We start from the raw sequence: 14,063 nt of genomic DNA, 5'->3' as shown, positions 1-14,063 counted from the left end.
TCCATTCTGTTGTTTTCCTCTCTTTCTTTGGATTGATCGCTGAGGAAGGCTTTCTTATCTCTTCTTGCTTAGCGAAGTTAAGTCAGAAAAAGTCAGACACATCATATGATGTCACTTGTATGTGGAATATAAAAAGATGATAAGAATGAATTTATTTACAAAATAAAAACAGATTCACAGACTTTGAAAACAACTTATGGTTACCAAAGGGGAAAGGTGTGGGGTAGGGGGGATAAATATGAGTTTGAATTTAACATTAACACACTACAATTTGAAATAGATAATCAACAAGGACCTACTGTGTAGCACAGGGAATTCTACTCAATATTCTATAATAATCTAAGTAGGAAGAGAATCTGAAAAAGAATGAATATATGTATATGTATAACTGTACCACTTTGCTGTACACCTGAAATTAATACATTATAAATAAACTATGCTGCTGCTCTTAAGTCGCTTCAGTCATGTCCGACTCTGTGTGACCGCATGGACTGCAGCCTACCAGGCTTCTCCATCCATGGGATTCTCCAGGCAAGAACACTGGAGTGGGTTGCCATTTCCTTCTCCAATGCATGAAAGTGGAAAGTGAAAGTGAAGTTGCTCAGTCATGTCTGACTCTTAGCGACCCCATGGACTGCAGCCTACCAGGCTCCTCCATCCATGGGATTTTCCTGGCAATAGTACTGGAGCGGGGTGCCATTGCCTTCTCCCAAAATAAACTATACCCCAATAGAAAATAAAAATTAAATTAAAAACTATAATAAAAAGTACTTTAGTTATAAATGAAATATTTTTGTTATTTTATTTTTTTAATTAATATATTTTATTTTATTTTTAAACTTTACAATATTGTATTTGTTTTGCCAAATATTGAAATGAATCGATATTTTTGTTATTTTAAAATGAATTAAATATAAGCTTTTTTGGTTTGACCGTCAAGAAACATTGTATTGCTATCTTTCTATTTTCTAGACTTAAAAATGCAAGCTTCCCTCATTTTAACGTTCACAAATAATTTCTCATTATAGTATAAATTTGTTCAGAGGATGGCAATATTTTTATATTCACCATACCTTTGTATTGCTATTAAATTTTTTTTTCTAAATGGTTATACTCATTAAGATATGCTAACACAAATATTAGTGAAACTTTTGAAGTATTTTATCAAAAACGGTAAATTAGAAATCAGACTTTAACCTAAAAAATGGTGATTCTTATTCTCAGGTCCATGAATCTTAAAAACATGCTAAGTGAAAGAAGCCAGAAAAAAAAAAAAAAAAAAGGCCATATGTTGTATGATTTCATGATTATTAAAGGAGGTCATTGGACTTGGGGAATTAGGTGGTCTGAGAAACACTCAAAATTCTGTGCAAAGTTCTCTTTGTATAAGTGAACACTGTTGTAGGGAGAGAGTCCATAGTTTTAATCATATTGTGTAGACCTGTGACCTTTAAATGGTTTAGAAAGCACTACTTGCAAGCATTTTAAAAAATGAGTTTGCATTTTTTGTTCTCCTTTTATAAATATATAATAGTTCTTTGTATCACAACAGTTTAAGCCTTCTGCCTGTTAACTTTTAAAGATTTTTTTTGTTCATTAACAATACCACTTTAAAAAATATAAATCCCTTATGGTTTATGAGTTTGGTGTAATTTCTTAGATTTTTCTGGAAAGATTCTTTTTTATTGATTTGTGTTTTACGCCTATGCCATTAGTATATCTTGACTTTAATTCTGAGTATGGCATAAGATTTTTAAATTTGTTTTCTTCCAGATATCCTTTTGTATACTTGACATTTCTACGACAGAAAGTTTAAAAAAAAAAACAAACAGAAGGAAGAGCTGGCCTCTTTAGATGAACTTCTTCAAATTAAGACATCTTTAATGATATTACTTCTAATTAGGACATTTCTGGCAGGCATGTTTATAGAGTCAGTTCTCTTCTTCAGTGATAAGGATAATGCCAGTTGTGTGTTCTCAACAACTGGTATCTTACAGTATTACAGGCATTTATAAAAAAGCAAAATCTCTTGACATGAATTAATACACTTAATTTTGAGATTGCTTTGTTGGTATCTTGTTTAAGCAGGACCATTTCTCCGCATATAAGAAGTCTGTATTTCTCTCTTGACAAGCTTGTAGGTCTTAGGAGCAAAGTTTGAAAGCCATAGCTTTTAGGAATTGTGTACCAAAATCTCTTCTCTCTGGAGCCCTTTTAATTAAAAGAAAATTGAAGAATTGTGTTGACATTTTTGACTTTTAAAAGCTCATTTTTTTTCTATGATTTTCGAAGAAAACACTGTAATTTCGAAGAAATACTGTTCATTACTTAATGAACCTTATTTTGAAATTTATAAACAGTTGTTGGTATGTACATTTTTCAGGTTCTATTTTTAGAAATTAGTACTTTTAAAATATTTAAATATGGTGGAGTTTTATGCCAGCATATTTCGTTGTTTCAGAATTTTGTATTCTTGATAATATATAAGAATTTTTAAAATTTTTATTTTTTGTTCAAATTATGTTTTAAATGGTAGTATTTTTTTTAATGATTCTAGCACCAAGTTTTGATCATTTGCCTGATTTAATATCTTGAGTGCTTACATTAATGAGACTATCATTGTTATAGCTTTAAAATTGAACTTTAAGAATCTACAGATATAAACAATATTATATTTCAACTTCATTAATTGTCTATTTTTAAATCTTTTTTAGGACAGAAGCGTCCAAATCAACTACTAAAATATGAGAAACATGAGATTAAATATTTTCAAGTTGAGCTCTTTTATACCATACAGTATGTTGGACTCGTGATATAATTGTAATTTTTGGTAGAGGTATTCAGTTCAGTTCAGTTGCTTAGTCATGTCTGATCCTTTGCTCACCCCATGCATGAATCACAGCACGCCAGGCCTCCCTGTCCATCACCAACTCCCAGAGTTCACTCAAACTCATGTCCATTGAGTCGGTGATACCATCCATCCATCTCATCCTCTGTCGTCCCCTTCTCCTCCTGCCCCCAATCCCTCCCAGCATCAGAGTCTTTTCCAATGAGTCAGCTCTTTGCATGAGGTGGCCAAAGTCCTGGAGTTTCAGCTTCAGCATCAGTCCGTCCAGTGAACACCCAGGACTGATCTCCTTTAGGATGGACTTGTTGGATCTCCTTGCAGTCCAAGGGACTCTCAAGAGTCTTCTCCAACACCACAGTTCAAAAGCATCAATTCTTCGGCGCTCATCTTTCTTCACAGTCCAACTCTCACATCCATACATGACCACTGGAAATACCATAGCCTTGACTAGACGGACCTTTGTTGGCAAAGTAATATCTCTGCTTTTCAATATGCTATCTAGGTTGGTCATAACTTTCCTTCCAAGGAGTAAGGGTCTTTTAATTTCATGGCTGCAATCACCATCTGCAGTGATTTTGGAGCCCCCAAAAATAAAGTCTGACACTGTTTCCACTATATCATCTCTATTTTGTCGTTTTTGCCTTTGTTACATTAAATGACCTATGTTTCCTAGAAGACTATATATCACCTTTCTATTTTCTCAGGTTCTTTTCTTAATATTGATTGGTGTCTGATTCAGTCTCAATTTCACTATTTTTATTAGAGGTGACTTTTTTCTGCCTTCTCATTGCCTCTTTAAAAATAGATAGGCCACCGTTTCTTCTCTAGGGAATTTTGGCAAGGCGAAAGTTTGGAAATAAGGATGGTGTGTCCTCTGCTTGCATTTGATCTCTTAGACTAAGGTTACCTGGTTGACAGCTCTGGTCTCCTAGGAAAACTTGCTCTCTCCCAGTACTTTAAAAATCACAAGTTTAAATTGAAATAAGTTTCAGTTGATTTTTAGTTCATTATTCCATTTGAAGTATCTTGTTGATTTTATAGGTCTAACATGATTGAGGTTTATGATATCTTTGTAGGAAATACCAGAAATAATTCTGGATTATTATAATCCTGTTTCTTAAATGTTGCTATCATTAATAGAATTTGTATTGATATTTGAGCTGAAGTATTATCTTTGGCTTAATCAATGTTAACACAAACAATGTTATGTGTTATTTAACCCTAAATAACACATAATGTGTTTGATAGTTGGTTTAAGATAAACTGAATTTTCTTCCTCTTTCCTTCTTGATCTCTTTTCTTCCTAAATTAAAAAAAAAAAAACAACAAGTGAAAACATTAACTCAAGTTTTGGAGAAAAGTTACTTGTAGTTCTAACTTTTTAAACAACTAGTTCTAACTTTCTAACAACTATTTTCATTTTTCATGTAGTACTTTCTCTCTTTATTCACGGATGTAATGTTTCATATGATTAAAGGAATACTTTATACAATTAAAATTATAAAGAAAATATGTAAATCTTAACATTAAAAAATAAGTCCTGGCCCAATAAAGTGTATAATGCAGAGTGGAGGTGAGAGGAGGAGGACAGGATGAATATTAGGAATTTGAGCCATATTAGTTCCAGCTGGATTGTCTGATTTAAAAAATAAGACTGTTCAAATTACTAAAAAATGACATGTTCTAAGATATCTAAAATTTATCCTGTTATATGCCTTTGGATTTCTCAGTTTTGTGTGTGTGTGTGTGTAGAATTTTTTTTAAAAATATCTAGTATGCTTTTGACTTGTTTAAGATATAATAAAAGAAGAATGAAATTTAGACAGAGAGAAACATGCTTGAGTTTCTTTTCCATCACTGACTGTGTGACCAGGACAACATTCTTCACCTTTCTGAGCTTCAGTAGGGATAAAAATTGTTAAATCACAGAATAATTTAAGATTAGACTAAAAAGGTAAATTTTGGATTTACAAAACACACAAATATTTGTAATTGTGTAGAAACATTAATAACTTTGAGGTTGGTACAAAAGTATTAGAGGTTTCTGACTGAATTTTAAATCATTATAACTTGGCTCAAACACATCTTTATTAATCAAAATAGGAACCATTACAGTCAACACATTTTTGCCAATGAGAAGTAAGTTTATTTTTGTAGCATAAAAATTCGTGCTTCAGGATTCAGCAAACTCGAGGAAAGCGTTTCTTTTGCCTCCTGCTGGTTGTGGAAGCATTTTCTCTGCAAAAAGTTGTTGAGATGCTTGAAGAAAGTAGTAGTCAGTTGGCAAGAGGTCAGGTGAATATGGCAGATGAGGCAAAACTTCATAGCCCAATTCATTTAACCTTTGAAGTGTTGATTGTGCGACCTGAGGTCAGGTATTGTCATGCAGAAGAATTGGGCCAGTTCTTGATCAATGACAGCTGCAGACATTGCAGTTTTTGGTGCATCTCATCGATCTGTGGACCATACTTTTCAGATGTAATGGTTTTGGCAGGATTCAGAAAGCTGTAGTGGATCAGACAGGCAGCAGACCACCAGTGGCCATGACCTTTTTTTGGTGCAAGTTTGGCTTTGGAAAGTGGTTTGGAGCTTCTTGGTCCAGTCACTGAGCTGGTCATCACTGGTTGTTGTATAAATCCACTTTTCTTCGCATCTCACAATCCGATTGAGAAATGGTTCATTATTATTGCATAGGATAAGAGAAGACAATACTTAAAAACTTTTTTTTTTGATTGCAGTCAGCTCATGAGGCACCCACTTATCAGGCTTTTTCACCTGGCCATTTGTTTCAAATGCTAAAAGACCATAGAATGATCAACATTGAGTTTTTCGGCAACTTCTCGTGTATTTGTAAGAGGATCAGCTTCAGTGATAGCTCTCAGTTGGTCGTTGTCAACTTCCAATGACCGGCCACTATACTTCTTATCTTCAAGGCTCTCATCTCCTTTGCAAAACTTCTTGAACCACTGCTGCACTGTATGTTCATTAGCAGTTCATGGGCCAAATGTATTGTTGATGTTGTGAGTTGTCTCTGCTGCTTTATGACCAATTTTGAACTGGATTAAAGAAAAAATCACTTGTGTCTGCTTTTTGTCTAACACCATTTCTATAGTCTAAAATAAATATAAAATAAACAATGGTAAACAATGCCATTAGCAAAAAAACATAAAGCAAGAAATGTTCATTAAAATGATATATAACATAGCCTCATGTATTTAAGAATGTATTCCAATATCAAACAGCAAAATTCAACAATACAAAACCACAATGACTTTTTGTTGTTATTCAATCATTCAGTCATGTCCAAGTCTTCACAACACCACAGATTGCAACACTCCAGGCTTCCCTGTCCTTCAGCATCTCCCAGAGCTTACCCAAACTTGTGTCCATTGAGTCAGTGATGCCATCTAACCATCTCATCCTCTGTTGTCCCCTTCTCTTCCTGCCTTCAATCTTTCGCAGCATCAGCCTCTTTTTTTCTAATGAGTCAGCTCTTCCCATCAGGTGGCCAAAGTATTGGAGCTTCAGGTTCAGCATCAGTCCTTCCTATGAATATTCAGGATTGATTTCCTTTAGACCTGACTGGTTTAATCTCCTTGTAGTCCAAGGGACTCTCAAAAGTCTTCTCCAACACCACAGTTCAAAAGCATCAGTCCTTTCATGCTCAGCCTTCTTTATGGTCCAACTCTCACATCCATACATCATTGTTATTGTTTAGTGGCTCAGTCGTGTCCAACTCTTTGCAGCCTCATGGACTGTAGCCTGCCAGGCTCCCCCATCCATGGGACTCTCTAGGCAAGAACACTGGAGTGGGTTACCATTACATCCATACATGACTGCTAGAAAAACCATAGCTTTGACTAGATGGACCTTTGTCAGCAAAGTAATCTCTCTGCTTTTTAATATGCTGTCTATGTTTGTCATAGCTTTTCTTCCAAGGAGCAAGCCTCTTTTAATTTCATGGCTGCAGTCACCATCTGCAGTGATTTTGGAGCCCCCAAAAATAAAGTCTCTCACTGTTTCCATTGTTTCCCCATCTATTTGCCATAAAGTGATGGGACTGGATGGCGTGATCTTCGTTTCTTGAATGTTGAGTTTTAAGCCAGCTTTTTCATGTTCCTCTTTCACTTTCTTCAAGAGACTCTTTAGTTCCTCTTTGCTTTCTGCCATAAGGGTGATGTTATCTGCATATCTGAGGTTATTGATATTTCTTCTGTCAGTCTTGATTCCAGCTTGTGCTTCATCCAGTCCAGCATTTTGCATGTTGTACTCTGCATATAATTTAAATAAGCAGGGTGACAGTATATAGCCTTGACATTTTCCTTTCCCAATTTGGAACCAGTCCGTTGTTCCATGTCCGGTTCTAACTGTTGCTTCTTGTCCTGCATACAGATTTCTCAAGAAGAAGGTAAGGTAATCTGGTATTCCCATCTCTTGAAGAAGTTTCCACAGTTTGTTATGATCCACACAATCAAAGGCTTTAGCATAGTCAATGAAACAGAAGTAGACGTTTTTCTGGAATTCTTTTGCTTTTTCTGTGTTCCAACAGATGTTAGCAATTTGATCTTTGGTTCTGTGTTTTGCATCAACCTAACAATATGTATAACTTACTGTCTTTTTCCACTATGATTATCATTTGTGAGATTGAATGTGTCCTTTTGTGTAAATTTTGATGACTGGATACATTGGATAGATTATGTGTAAACTCTAAGATCTCATGAGGAAACTTGGCTTGTCCAAGGTCACGTGCTGGTGGGTGACAAGACAGTACTAATGTATTTTATTTTCCATTTGAGTGTCCTCTTTGATGGATCACACCATAGCCATTTATCAGTATGTTGACACCTTAGAACAGCATTAATACATTTCTTTTTCCTGTACCACAGATCACATCAACATCATAACATAACTTGTTTCTGATTATAAAAAATAACACTTGGAAAATAAGAAAGAAGAAAATGTAAAACCCAGGTTATTATATTCCTCTCATGGAAATAACCACTTATATTTATTGTGTTACCTCTTGATTTCTTTTTTCTTACTGTAGAACTCTTTTCACTTACCATGGCATATGGCTATTTTCCCTATGCCCATATTACCACTTTTCTTTTCTTTTTTTTTTTTCCTTTTTTTAAAAAATTTAAATTTATTTATTTTAATTGGAGGCTAATTACTTTACAATATTGTATTGGTTTTGCCATACATCAACATGAATCCACCACGGGTGTACACTTTTCTTACATTTTAGAATATATGTATAATAAAGCAGCAGCTTAAGAACGATAAACTAACTTCCTACAGAAACGTGAAGATGCTTTCAACTGTATCTTTTACAACTAAAGAGTTCACATACAAAAGAAACAGGCGTTGGTCCTACTCATGGTTTTCTTAGAGAGGATACAGTGCTTATGGTGTCCTCAGTGTGACATCGTGGGGAGACAGCAGGCTCTGAAATCAGGCCTGCATGAGTGAATCCTGGTCCCATCACCCACTAGCTGTGTGATGTTGGACCATCACTTAAACTCTCTGACCTTTGGTTTCCTCAACTTTAATGGGTCTGCCTTTCAGGGCTGCTATAGGTTAGAGACAACAACCAACAAGAGAGTGCCTGGCCTTCTGAATGGGTAGGCACAGGTGAGACGGCACTCAGAAGCAATCTAAGGCTTAAAACCTGTCCAAATTAAGCATAAATATAGAGAGTACTTTCTCACCATAAGCTAACTCTGTTCTAAAACAATTTATTTGTGTGATTCACCATTTCCCTTTACTCCTGCAAATATAATTACTGGCAAAAGAGGAGTGGAAAATGATGAAAAGTGAAAGTGGCATGAAGATGATCTCTGATTGGCAGGAGCCTTAACTCTGAGCTACAGCAGCCCTGGTCCAAGTGGCAGTTTTCCCTTCATCTTGGGACACCCTTACAGGATGAGCCGGGTTAAGTTTTGCAGATTAGTCCCCAAGGGACATTCCTGCTCCAAGGCAGTTACTTGTTGAGGCAAGAGATCCAATTTAGAGAAAGCAAAGACCCTTTCAAGAAACTTAAAAAAAATTCAGGATAAAAATAGCTTTGCTGCTGCTGCTAAGTCGCTTCAGTCATGTCCGACTCTGTGTGACCCCAGAAACGGCAGCCCACCAGGCTCCCCCGCCCCTAGGATTCTCCAGGCAAGAATACTGGAGTGGGTTGCCATTTCCTTCTCCAATGCATGAAAATGAAAAGTGAAAGTGAAGTCACTCAGTTGTGTCCAACTCTCAGTGACCTCATGGACTGCAGCCCACCAGGCTTCTCTGTCCATGGGAGTTTCCAGGCAAGAGTACTGAAGTGGGGTGCCATTGCCTTCTCCCGTCTTCTCCTCTAGCCAGGTGCAAAGTGTCACCAGATCCTGCCTGATGAAAAACTGCTGAATTAAACAGAAATGTCATGGATTTACAAAAAGGAACAGAAATACCCACACTTGGCAAAAACCTATTTATAGTACAGGAGTAGTTCTTTAATACTATGATTAAACAAGGTAATGGCTATTTTCTCCTATCTCCTGTGCGGATAGCAAGTTTCAAAAAGCTATCACCACAAGAACTGTAGAAAGCTAATCCTGGCTTAGAAACAGAAGTAAAACAGCCCTGTGACAACAATGGACTAAGAAAAGTCAAAATTTAGAAAATTATGAAAAAATTGCTTTCTATAAAAATGATTCCCTTTTAAATATCTGTTTACTGTATATACTTTAAGGTCCCCACTATCACTACCCCTCAAAAAAAAAAGGGTCAAAACCTCTAAACACTTTATACCAAAGGACCCACTGGTTTATTCATTCAACTAACACAGATGGAAGGCTCATAATGTGTGAGGCACTAAGGTCTCAAAGAGCAGACAGATTTTCCCCTGCTCCAAGGACATTTCTGTCTCTCAGAGCGGGAGGCAGGCACATCACCAACCACAACACAACAATGAAAAGCAGGTGCCACTGCTTCCTTTCAACTCAAGAATAAAACGACCTGTTGTGGGTGATGGGCCAGGGGGTATAGATTCTAAAAACTTAAGTTGTTTATTGAATATACAATAAAAGTGAAAAATTGCTATTGCTTTTAGCCAGCAAAAAGTCAATACCTGGGTGTGTCTGAGGAAAAACAACACTAATCTTTATTTCCACACTAGCTGCAGAATTAGAGAAATCCACAGGCCGTGGTTTCCATGTCTGATTTAGGATCAATCCAAGATGTAGACACATCCCAGATAAGAATGCAGGGAGGGTGGTGGTGAAGTGTTGTAATAGGTACAAGTGTGGAGTGAAGCAAGTAGTTAATTCTCATAAGGGAAAAAGGAGGACGTCCCCAAGGAAGTGATACTTAAGTGGATCTTGCAGGGTGAACAGAAGTTCACCAGGAAAGATAACAACCTTCCAGGTTCAGAAGACTGTATGAGCAAGACACAGGATGTGTAGTATAAATCAGTTCAGGGAATGAAAAGGAACAGTGTGGTTTATGGAGCCTAAGGAGGGTGGAGGAGAGGTTGAGCTGCAAGCCACTGCATTAGTATGACATTGGGCTTTTACCAGAGACAGCAAGATTTTTATTTCCTGTGAAATATGGGAATGTTATATGATTAGTAAAAGTGGAAAGAATAACACAGCCATTAAATATAAAATCGTAATTTTTAAAACACAGAAAAGGCACTCAGCTTGCTGAAACAGCCATTTTTTAGGAAAGTGGACAGTGTTGTATTCCAGTCCTGCTAGTAGACAGATGCTTCAGAGAAGAGTTAACTCCCCACCACACATCAACAATGCATCAGCCTAATAACCTGTGGACCATATAGCTAAACCATCTGCTGTGACTTGTCACATAAAGCGTTAACCCTGTATGCCCTCAACCACGGATGCTCTTTCAACTTCCAGAATTCACCATTGATTTCGTTAAAGGTACCTTTACAGAGAGAGGTTTAGAGAAGGGCAAATACATACATATATATATATATATGTATGTGTGCGTGTGTATATATAAAGAGAAATATATTTATTTAATATATACATACGTTTCTCTTTAAAAATTAAGACAGTGATAAGAGACACTTTGGTTAGGGGCTCAGGCAGGAAATACTTGAGTAAATAGAAGAGTTGATAAGAGTAAGACTCACACTCTTGTTACTGTGTTGTTTTCTCCTAATGCTTTCCTGATTTTCCCTTTGCTTAAGCACTAGATGGGGGTCCCGGATTCAAGGACCATAGAGAACACCTTCTGATTCTGAAGTTAGGAAAACAGGATCCAGAGCCAGCCATAGTATTTTCTAAACATCTGCCTCATTTCAGACAAGTCTCTTTGCTTTTCTAGCCCTCAGTTCCCTCATGTTGCTGTGAGAGGAATTTCGAGTAAGTTCCACAGGGAGTAGCAAAGCTGCTCCATGGGCCTCTGTGGCAGATGAAGTGAGGCCTCCTGCCGACCTTTCCCCTTCCAACAGAGCAGCTTTGCTCTTGTTTGCATTACGAACAGGGCTTTTACAAGCTTTTTTAATAAAAGGATTCTGTCACATTTTAAGTATTTGAAAAAAGCAGAACTAGATATTTCATAAGGCATATCGAGGTCAGAAACAATTTCTACATCTGGAGGATGGGATAACAATTGCTCCACATCGTAGCATCTGGGGGTTGAACAAGATACTGCATGTGAGACAGGATATAGAACAAAGGAAGCATTCAGTGTGTTATATTAGCACCCCCTGCATAGATCCCTCACAAATAAGACTGCATTTCATATGACTCTTCACCTTTGAGTATGAGATGTTGACGTGAAAAAAATTGCCTTATTCATTTGTTTTATATCAGAAGCACTAGAAGAATGCCTTGTTCATGTTCTCTGAATTTTTAGTATAACCGTTTTATTTCTGTTTCTTGTACATTGCTCTTTCTCTCCCACAGAGAAAGTTTTCTCCTTATATCAGATTTTTGAAATACTTCTGGCTGAATGGAATGATGAAGTTGCACAAATCTGTGTGTTTCAGGCTCTCCAGCTTGTGGGAAAATGACATCAGCGTACACTCCCTCACCCTGCCCTCTACAACCTGCCTGGAGCTGCTGTTGATACTGTCGAAGAGTAATGCCACACTGCCTCCATCCCTCCGCTGTATGAATTCTTTCCAGGTAAGGACTGGTTCCTTGAGGGTGTCATTTCTCAGTTTGACTTGTCATTGTGTTTTAAGGATCCTGACTTTCATAGGAACAGCCCATGGAAAGCTACATTTTCACATGATCATAAACATAATGCAAGTATTGCCTTCTCTGATTCATTCTAAGTAAATGGACAAATGGAACCTCAAAACTGATAAGGTAATTGTCGAGTAGTGGCCAAACCCATATCTCCCTAACCCCAGGATTGTTTCTCTTTATCTCCGTCTTTCCTGCCTCCAAGAGAAAAGGCAAGAACATTCAGCAGAGACACTTGCGAATGCTACTTCCCTTTCCCAGCTTTGCCCTAGAAAAAGGATTTTCAGCCATCATTAGTGTCGTCTGCTTTTAGCTTGCAGTCGCATTGCTGAATGGAGGATTAACAGTGATCATGTTCTGCCCACTCTCTTTTCCTCTGTCCCAGTCCTTCCCTCCTCTAAGATTTATCTGTGCTCCTGGTATTGGATGTGGTCAAACAACATCACATGTAGACTGACCACTAGGAAGACCCCCTCCCTGGTAGTCAGCTAGTTGTCACCAAGGTGGCATATGAGAATTCCGATGTTGACTAGTCACTTCAGGTGTGACCCTGTAGCTACCAAATGTTATTGAGCTTATCTCTAACTCTCAGCAATGGAAAAATATTCCCGAGCCCTCTACTGCTGGTGAGCAGGCCACATGCATTGCTGAGAAATGAGTGAATCTGAGTGGTTGTTTCTACTTGTGAAGAGTTGCTGATGGCCTAAGATAACTTCCGAATCAGAGGATATTGCTTGGTGCATCTCTGTGTTAAAACAAGATGTGGGTTTTCCTCAGGAATTTAGTTAAAAATAGTAATAACTGTTGCATAATAATTTGCAACTGTATTCTCCTGGAATTCTGTTACATTGATTGTCTTTGTGATTGTCTTCCTGATAACACATTTCAGACTTTGGCTGTGGCATACCTGTTTGTATTTATCATTACTCAACTGTTAATTCCAAGTTCTTGGATTCAAGGACCATAGAGAACAGATTCTGATTTTGTAGGAGAGGAAACTGAGATACAGAGAGATGGAGTCAGTTGGCCAGAGAACAGCCAGCATATTAGAGACAGAGTTGGACTTGCCAGGCTTGTGCTGTGATAACCGAGTGGTCTCATCTACCTTGGAATGTCCACTACACCCCTTGAAGTGTTAGTCACTCGGTCGTGTTTGACTCTTTGTGACCCCATGGACTGTAGCCCGCCAGGCTCCTCTGTCCATGGGAATCTCTAGGCAAGAATACTGGAGTGGGTTGCCATTCCCTTCTCCAGGGGATCTTCCTGACCCAGGGATCAAACTGGGGTTTCCTGCATTGCATGCAGATTCTTTACTGACTGAGCCACCAGGGAAGACCTAATTATGTACTAATTTATGTATAATTTATGTACACCCCTTTTATGTACTGATGTACTAATTTATAATTAATTAGTAATAATTTATAATTATTTATTTGTATACTTCCCTGTGGGGCTTCCCAGGTGGTGCTAGTGGTAAAGAATCTGCCTGCCAATGCAGGAGACTTAAGAGATGTGGGTCCAATCCCTGGGTTGGGAAGATCCCCTGGAGAAGAAAATGGCAACCCACACCAATATTCTTGCATAGAGAATCCCATGGACAGAGGAGCCTGGTGGGCTACAGTCCATGGGGTCACAGAGTCGGACAAGACTGAAGCAACTTAGCACGCATGCACACATACTGCCCTGAACCGGAACTGATTTGAAATTCTATGTATAAATCCATATTTCTTCTAAGTTTTGCTCCTTGGATTGAACACTGAATAACACAGAAGTTTGCCCGCAAACTTTTATGGGAGATGCAAGGAACTTAATAGTGGTTATCTTTGGGGAGCGAGGCTGAAGACAATTATGTTTTATTTCACTCCCTCCTACACTGTTGGTTGTTTTTATATGACAGGTGAGTGGGGAGCAAAAGAGATGACTTGGACTTGAAGGATTTTATAGCCTATTGGGGAGATAGAACAGTCATCCATGGGTGATATAAATTGAGAGTCGTTTTATTACAAAGTATCCTCCACACA

At 37.7% G+C, this 14,063-nt stretch overlaps 1 protein-coding gene across 13 annotated transcripts in view; it reads left to right on the top strand.

The window, feature by feature from the left end:
- UBE3D (ubiquitin protein ligase E3D) overlaps positions 1-14,063 on the top strand; it is a 232,181-nt gene that overhangs the window by 82,493 nt on the left and 135,625 nt on the right. For 12 of the 13 annotated variants that reach the window (XR_008698030.1, XR_008698031.1, XR_008698028.1 and 9 more), the window contains one exon: positions 11,841-11,979. Coding sequence is in view for 9 of the 13 variants with exons in the window: in XM_055534891.1 (XP_055390866.1) it covers positions 11,841-11,979 (139 nt within the window). In the remaining 4 variants the exon portion in view is untranslated. Of the gene's footprint in view, positions 1-11,840; positions 11,980-14,063 lie in introns of those variants that run through there. The other variant, XR_008698032.1, reaches the window with a different exon arrangement.

This window comes from Bubalus kerabau, chromosome 9, assembly GCF_029407905.1.
Source record: "Bubalus kerabau isolate K-KA32 ecotype Philippines breed swamp buffalo chromosome 9, PCC_UOA_SB_1v2, whole genome shotgun sequence".
In the NCBI taxonomy this organism is placed as follows: Eukaryota; Metazoa; Chordata; class Mammalia; order Artiodactyla; family Bovidae; genus Bubalus; species Bubalus kerabau.
The sequence above is the reverse complement of the archived record's forward strand: the minus strand, read 5'-3'. Positions and strand labels throughout refer to the sequence as shown.